General features: G+C 36.5%; 1 protein-coding gene across 1 annotated transcript in view; it reads left to right on the forward strand.

Annotated features, from left to right (window-relative positions):
• Positions 1 to 7,029, forward strand: part of LOC110441373 — a 9,853-nt gene extending 2,824 nt beyond the window's left edge. Inside the window, exons 2-3 of the mRNA XM_021484490.1 lie at positions 2,214 to 3,901; positions 4,420 to 7,029. Coding sequence (XP_021340165.1) covers positions 2,227 to 3,901; positions 4,420 to 4,973 — 2,229 coding nt within the window. The 5' untranslated portion in view covers positions 2,214 to 2,226 and the 3' untranslated portion in view covers positions 4,974 to 7,029. The remainder of the gene's footprint in view (positions 1 to 2,213; positions 3,902 to 4,419) is intronic.
• Positions 7,030 to 9,223: the final 2,194 nt, after the last annotated feature.

Consider the following 9,223-nt stretch of genomic DNA (forward strand, 5'->3'; position numbering starts at 1 on the left):
TTGTAGCATTTAGACCCACAGGGATATCGTTTATAAAGTAAAGAAATAAACTGGGTCCCAAAACTGACCCCTGGGGTACCCCGGAATGGACATCGACAAAATCAGACTTCTCCCCTTCAACTACTACTGTCTGAGTTCTACCGGTCAGGAAACTCTCGATCCAGTTTGCGACATTTCCACGTATACCATAATGTTTTAGTTTATGGTTTAGGAGAGAATGACTGACCTTGTCGAAAGCCTTAGCAAAGTCCATTATGAGGATATCTGTTTGGCGTCCCTCATCAAGATTCTTTGAGATGTCATCCACAAATTCAAGAAGTTGGGTTTCGCATGATCGCGATTTGCGAAAACCATGTTGGAACGGATACAATATGTTATGGGTATCGGCATGGGTCATGATAGTTGAGACCACAATGTGTTCCATAATTTTGCTACAGATACAGGTCAGAGATATGGGCCTGTAGTTTTCTGGGTGAAATTTTGGACCCTTTTTATAAGCAGGTGATACATTTGCAGATTTCCAGTCTGAAGGCACTATACCTGTTTCCAGAGACTGATTAAATATTAGGGTTAATATCGGGGCTATTTCTGTTGCAAGCTCTTTTAGTACTCTGTGTTTGATGTCATCAGGGCCCGAGGCCTTGTATGGATTTAGGCCTTGGAGCAGTTTTAAGACGCCCTTTTCATGTATAGAAATTTCAGGCATGGCAGGGTATTTATCGTGAGTAGACATGTTGCATCTAGTGCGAAACTGCTGGTCGGTAAAGATTTCAGGAGGAGTAAAAACAGGTTGAAATTGTGCGTTTAGCACCTGGGCCTTGGTGGTAGGGTCATAAACAAGTTTACCGTCCTTTTTCAGAGGATCTATGCCACTATGGTCTGATCGTTTGGATTTTATATATGAACAAAACCGTTTTTTGCAGGAAAATTTGTTTTCATTGGTTGTGTTTTCTGGGGTGATGATATTATCAATATGGCTCCAGTAAGATGTAAGGAGTTTTTTCTGCATATGATGTTTCAGGTTTTTATACTTATTTTTTATTTCAGTGTCTCCTGATTTTTTTGATCGTTTGTACAATCTATTTTTTCTCCTGATAAGTTTCTTTATGTCAGGGGTAACCCAAGGTAGGCTGGGTTTTGTCTTAACTATCTTGTGGGAGATATGTTCTTTTATGAGTTTAGACAATTCAATTTTTCAAACGTAACACACATTTTCTATACTTAATACTTTGCATCGAGTAGGGCAGTATTATATACCGCACACCTACACACGTATCCTACCTAGACGACCTGGATATGCAATCATCCGTAGGTTGTACACAACTTGTCATGTTACCCAACACTCATTATGAGACAGGACTTTTGTCAGGTATCGTGGATACGGTATTTATATCACTGTGTATTGTCTGATATACATTTTTAACCGCGGTACATAACACGACATGAACAAGGTGTTTATAGCTACAAGCAAACTATCATACCATCTTCATGTACTTCTAAATATAGACTTTGCGTATACCCGATCAGAAAAATATTTCTTTTCTTTAATTCATCTTGCTTCCGCTACCTTTTTAATGCCATTTATAACACTGTTAGACACGTTACACCCTATTTTCATTACTCCTTCGTAATTTCTTCAGTTGACCTCCTTTATAACATTATTAAAGCATAATGATAATATACTTCTCCGGAATGCCTTTGATGATATTATATGATGAATATAATATTTTATGGCTTTGTCCACATACAGTAACTCTTTTATCCCTGAATCAATGCTGATATCAAAGCCCTTGGCCTCTCGGGCTGATATTGGATCTCGTGGATGTTTGCCTGAGCCTTCGCTTAAATATACAAGACCCAAGAAAGATTATTATTTCAGATATAAGTATTCATATACGTTGTGCAATTCTCAAACTGTATTTAGCTATTTTCTCAATAAAATATTGTAGTCTTTGATAAGAGGAGTATGGAAATAGTTACTTCCTGAAGCAATCACTGACTTGTTGTACTTATTTCTTTGAGTTATGTGCAGTTTAAGATCAGTTCTTATTTATTTAGTTTTTTAACATAACAGTCACATAAGTAACATAATTTCTCCACAAAGTTAAGGAAATGGAGCTGTATATGAATTACTCTTTATTTAATAGATAGAACGATTAAGAATGTTGCAATTAAAATAATGTACTAATAATATATCGGTTTTAATTTTACAGGCCTGCAACAAGTATGGCTTCAAGGAAGAAAAAAGACTACACAAAAGTGTTATCAATTACAGAGTGTAATATCTGCCATTTGGATCTTTCCGACCCTCGTCGGATAGAGTGTGGACACGTCTTCTGCCTCCATTGTCTAAGTCAACACGTAAGTTGTTCGTCTTCTTGTCCAACTTGTAAACGACCTATGAAGCCAAAATTAGGAACGGTCGAAAACTACCCTGTTGCTATGGAAATTGTACACCTGCTGCAGTCTCTTCAAAAAGTTGCAAGTTGCGGCCATATAGTAGATGAAGGAAGTTGTACTGAAGATAATGTAAAGGGTGAAGAAGATGCGAACGAATATGATGTAGTTGATTCTGACCCAGATCTGGGGGAGACTAAGACGTTACCTCAAAAATCAAAATCTGTCATGTCGAACGAAGTGTGCGATATACATGGACAAAGACTGGTTTCTGTTTGTACCACTTGTGATGATGAACTTATCTGCGCCAAATGCAGCATCCATTCTACCCACAATAAACAAGAGATATCTGAACATAATAGGCATCTCAAGCGACTACTCGAAAAACAAAGAGCTGATTTACTCCAACGGGGAAAAGATGACGGAGCAAAAGAAGAAATATTGCAGGAAATGATCGAAGAGCAAGTTCAACAAAAGGAAACCATTAAAGACGAGATAGAAGAAATTGCCGAGGAAATGTTCACACAAATTCATATGAAAAAGGAAGAAATGCTTTTACCTATTGAGGAAAAGGCAGACGAATACGTCAAACAACTGACGGAGAGGCAGGAGGATATCAAAGACAGGATATCTGTGTTCAGTCACATCAGCAACAGGATTGGAAAAATTTCACATGATGACACAACAGACTACAGCAGAAAAGCAAAAATATTGGTTAAACAAGCAAACATTGCACTCCAGATAGAATACAAACCTGTACCACGTTACCAGAACATTGAGTTCACCAAGAATGACAAAGTCCTAGAAGATCTGTTAAAACTTCAGTTAGGTGATGTAAAGGTAGATGAAGTATCAATAGCGCAGGACGAGGAGGGTAAAGCGTCCGATTTCATTTCTGATGAGGAGGAAGGATACAATGACTGTAATTGCACGGACGATGGCTCAGTCGTGCCTCCACCACCTCCTGTGAGACCAAAATATAATTATCCATTACCTACACATATGTCACAGTCATCTATGGATCCTCCACTTCCTCCACGACCTCAAAATCAATATCAAAATCAAAGTCCCCTAGCATCTAAAAACGAAGAGGAAATCTACTATGACCTTGGCGATTCCATATATGTCAATCCTATACGGAAACAAAAGCACGACACGGAACCTCCAGAACAGAAAGAACATAAACTGGACAGCCATTTCACTCCACCGCCATTATCTCCCTTTTCAGGAACATTTCGAAAATCGGTCTCTTTACCAATCGACAACCGTGCGTTTCAACAGAGATTGCTTCACCGTGTATTCCTCCCCTTTAGACCCTCGGGGTTCACGGTTGTCCGAGGTTCTATGGGACACTACTTTACATTTGTCACAGATGATTTCCACGTGAAAATGTTCAGAGAGACTGGAGACTTATATAGGACAATAACAGATGTCGTCCGAGCGTTTGATGCTGCAAGCCAACAACATGGAGAGGCATTGACGCCATTGTACATAACAGATGAAGGTAAAAGATAACAACTTTCTGGTCGGAATATTAATATGAAAAATATAATTTTGAAACAATAATCGAAATAAAACAAGTGTTGTTGTGTCATGGATATATACGACCAAACCAAAACACTAACACATTTTGTTGTTCGTCTGTAACAATTAATAATGATACTGATAGATAAACAAAATTTGAGCAAGCTAAGTCAGAAGTCAAAAGAATGCAAACATTCAAGGAAGTGAACTAAAATCGATACAATACAATTGGTTAAGATATATGAACTGGATAATGCAAGAAATGTGTCGCGTGAGAAGTCGAATAACAGGTGGATATTTAGTTTTACGATGTTGTAACATATACATTCTATTAATTCTGAATTGGAAAACAGGTTATGAGAATAATTAATGGTAATAAACAAGTAAAAACGGATATCGTTACATTAATTAGTCATTATTGTATATAACACAATGCAAAATTTCTGATTAAATAAATTTCTATGCATTTTATTGAACTGATAAATTATTTCATTTAAGGACGAAGGACAGGAGATGGAAGTGTCAAAGTGTATACGTCCGAGGGAGAATTCCAGAAAGTGTTGGTTGGAAAGCTTAAGAAACCACAAGGAATTTCAATATCACGAGTGGGACTTGTTTACGTATGTGACGAAGTAAATATCCTTGTGTTTTGTCCAAAAACGGGGAAAAGGAAGAGGATAATATCTACCATCGGGAAAGATCCAATTTTTGTACACCCATTGTATGTGATGGTGAGCGCCACTGGAAAGATCCTAGTCTCCGATGTGGGCACTAGGGAGCTCAAAATTCATGACGAAACCCGAAAGTACACCGACAAGTTCAAACCAGACGAGGACGAAGGGGAGCTTTACACAAGCTTTACTCCTGGAATGTGTGCCGAGGATTCTTCTTCGAATTATTACGTCATTGACCAAGAGAGAAACATACTTTATATATTGCGCGGTGGGGGGAGGTCAGAGAAGCTGGTGCTACCACAAAAACCTCAGGGGCACGATGGAATACCAACAACTGTTTCCTTTGCCAACGATACGGGCAACATTGTCGTGTTTTAGATAAACGGAAACAGGGTAATGTTTTGATAAAACAAACTTATGGCTGTACACACTCAAACAACGCAACACTACGTTAATCAACATTATACCACAACGTCGATCGTTAATTAACCTTTATGTAGTCCTGCTTTGTTATCAACCAAACACTTGTTGGATGAACTAGATAGAAGAGTTCAGAATCGCCTAAACTTGATCAACATAAAAACCACCCTAAATTTGCCAATGGCGTAAAAATCCTAAATGGACAATTAATACCATTCTGAACTCTTTTCTACGCTAAATTAAAGACGCTTTGGGTGCCCAATGAGGATACACACGATATTGTGGAGCAGTTCTACAACTACAACCATTTCTACTTTGAGTAACTAAGGGTATTTTATTTTACAACGCACTCACCAACGCCCTATTTAAAAAATGAAATATCTAAAACATGTAGGTGATCAGATTAATATCCACGTAGTACATCGGGAACAAGTACACCTGGAATTTAAACATGTTGCTTAAAATTATTTATTCTTTTTACCCTTTAACTTGGAGTTTGGTTTTTTCTACGTTTCAGTATTTGTTGCTCAATGTAATCGGTTTGACACAAAGCCAGGCCGCTTTTGTGAATGAGCACAATTATATATTAAAATCAATTATAATAGTAATTAAATTGTTCAATGTTAAAAGTAATCCTATTGTTCCATTAAAATAGTTATCCTATTGTTCAATGTAAAAAGTAATCACATTGTTCAATGTAAATAGTATTCCCTTTGTTTAATGTCAAAAGTAATCCCATCGTTTAATGTACAAGGTAACCAAATTGTTCAATGTAAAAAGTAATCACATTGTTCAATATGAATAGCAATCCTTTTGTTCAATGTAAACAGTAATCCCATTGTTCAATATAAATAGCAATCGCGTTGTTTTGTTTGGTCGAGCCATGAAATATACACACAAAAAGGCAAGCATAGAAAGCTAATGTATTATTTAGCTGACATGTTTTGTTGTTTATACTTCTATTTTGTCTCGTTCACATTTAAAGACATAGAGCTTGGTTATAGACATGGGGAGCTCGTCCATACATAATGTATCGTTTACAAGTTGAACAATATACTTACATATGTACATATCATGTAAATCATGGCCCTAATATATACTTACTTTATACTACGGGAATTGTTCTTAAGCAAACGATATACTTTGCTATATGACTAGTTTTGTTTGTTTGACTCCCGAGCACTTTGGTTATCGAGCAGGCGAGTATGACTTATTTACTAATATATGTGTTATGTATGTCTGTTTAGTTTTACTAATTCAGAGGAATCACGTTTGTGCTTAGGTAAATGAAACTATCTTTGTTTGGTGACTCTGAATAGCTCACGTACATCAGGGACGAGACCCAGTATTTCTTCATAACTAATTATTTGATTTCCATCAAACTTCACCATTTTATTTCGTAATGTACAAAGATTACTTTATTTCAACATGTTAAATAGTTTAGGGTTCCTTTAAGGGTTGTACTTCAGGTATAGGTTTGTGGGTGTAGACTACAAGTTTACGCTCAAGCTTTAGCAGTTTCATTGTACCGGTTTGTCAACCAACTCGTCATCAGCGAGTCCAGGTATAAATCCAGTATTAACACATATTATCTAGTTTAAAGGGACATCCCGTTTCAAATGTCCAGTTTGACCACTTGAATTGTTCGGGAATGCCTTGTTAAAAAAGTGCCAAAACGTCATGTGACGGTTTTGAAACGATGCAGTAAACACAGGTGGTCTGACCGAGATGCAAAGTTTCCAAAGTGGCCTTCAGTAAGGGGCCGTCAGGCAGCTGCAACCTCTTACCGGACTATGAAACCATGGAATATGATTTCACAGTCCGTGTTGAAACTTATTGAATCCTCTTAGCAGTAATTATTCATCATCAAAAGTTAATTGCACACATGCCATTACTCAAAATTAAAATGTAGAAATATGTGTTGACCTATCGGCATTATTTATAGACACCAGGAAATATCTATTACCGGAATGTGACCATAGTAAGCCATATAAGCCATCACACACAATAAACATTTCTGACAAAACCACTACATGTACATGTAGAATAAGTGTCGGATATGGAACATGTTGAGATACTTGATAGTTATATGTTTTCAATACTTTACAGAGATTAAAGCATACTTATTAATAGACCCATTATTATGTTAAGATAACTTTTCTTTAATCAGTTCCTTTTGTCCGAAACAAAAGCCGTAGTTATCGGTTGCACGCCCCATTTTTATAACGTAAACAAATGATTTTTTTCCCCCGTTTTCAATGCGTATTCCGATTCTATATAAAGTCGAAAATTAATTGTTTATAGACAAAGTTGTTGCATAATCATACATTCTAAGTCAACATCATGAAAACATGAACTTTGGAAACATTACGATTAAAAAAGTCATTTTTGTTATGCGATCATATTTACTATAAGTAGGTTCTCATTCCTCAGTTATTCATCTTGAACCGTCATTTTGATATATTTAAATCTTGCATGTGAAAAAAAAATGTTTACTTCAGCAATATAATTAAATCATACCATTTTACTGAACCGGGATTGTTGTAAATTATGTTAATCTTATAGCGCATGTTTCTCATTTGACCCCGAATACCGACAGCGGACCCCGGAGAGGACATCACAACATATACAGTTACCCCTTGGAGGGACCCATAGCAAAATCAAACTAACCAGTCACTTTTTCCTTCCACAGGCATAAACTACGGTATATAGAAACGCAAAGTAAACGCTCTCCGATACATGCCCATAACATAACAAAATAAGTTTAATTTGTTTTCCAACTTAAACAAAGATACTAGCGAGGTTAATATTTTCAGATATTTATTCATAACATAAACAGCATTTCTGTTGATTCCATTTCAGCTTTATACAGGCTATCCGGCACCGTACTAACTGCTAGGGCAGTTCATTTCTTCTTGAATACTTCCCACCTGCTAAAATGTTTTCGTAACGTAATCCTTGCGCTATCTTTTGACCATTTGGCAGCTTTTCACCTCGTAGCTGACGCGGTCACGATTTTCACTCACTAACTTCCCACGGCCATTTTGTTTACAATGAAATGGTGTGCTATGCGCATGCGCTAGAAGAGGGAAATCCTTGACCAAACATTGGTCAGAAAGGTAGAAATCCTGAAAAAAACGAAAATAAAATATTCTTCGCCTTGATGTCCCTTTAAACCTTACCCTAAAAACAGGTGATAAATATGTTCAGAGTAATCATAATTTCAACTCATTTCTCACACTAATTAAACAATTTTTAATAACATGAATCTTATAATACAAATGGCAAGAAAGAATGACTTCGGTACTTCCTAATGATATAAAATGGATGTATGTTTGATTAATAAAAACGGGATGATACACGAAATACCATTGTCTTGTCTGTACAGCATTAATTTTATTGAAGGGAGACAACTCGGTAAGATTAATGAATAAACCAACACCAATACAAATACTAAGGGCTTTACTCTAACAGTAATTTATGTCAAGGAAATATCCCTTAGTTGTGGAACTATTACTTTCTAGAATAAAACTCTATGTACTAAGAGCAGCGCTCTTAATGAAGACGAGTGTGTTATACATATACTAAAAGACTACTATAATGGGACACCACTCGAAGAACTAAGAGCCGAACATTTTAAGTAAGATGAATGTTTATTCTAGCTAAGACAATACTTAGTCAGGCTTACCAGGTTCCTGCACTTATATTCCAACAAGGAAGCAATGCGAGAGTCTTGTAAGCATCATAAAAAATGTCTGGTACCGGTGAAACGGAGATACCGAATCCATGCGCGCTCACCACTAACACATAAATGGTTCACAATTGACTGAAATAGTCATAGCACTTATCACAAACTTAAACTAAAATTCCATAGAACAATGTCTATAACGTGCCTTATACAGACCTTGATGCCAAATGAGACGTTAGCAGCGGCACGCAAACAAGCAATTGCCAAGGTGAATGAATTCCCGTATATGGACGTGAACGTGAATTGCCCCCCCCCTTAAATGTTTCCTTTTTCTTTTATAATAAATAACGGCAAAATCCTTATTTTTGAAAAATATGTAATGATACAAAAAATATTAAAATATCATTAATTATTCATATATTTGAAATCAACTCAAATCAAATCAACGTGTGACTTTTACAGGACGGGACTATCCAGTGTGACGTTTACAGAACGGGACTGTACATTTTGTGACGATAAC

This window comes from Mizuhopecten yessoensis, unplaced genomic scaffold, assembly GCF_002113885.1.
Source record: "Mizuhopecten yessoensis strain PY_sf001 unplaced genomic scaffold, ASM211388v2 scaffold715909, whole genome shotgun sequence".
Classification (NCBI taxonomy): Eukaryota; Metazoa; Mollusca; class Bivalvia; order Pectinida; family Pectinidae; genus Mizuhopecten; species Mizuhopecten yessoensis.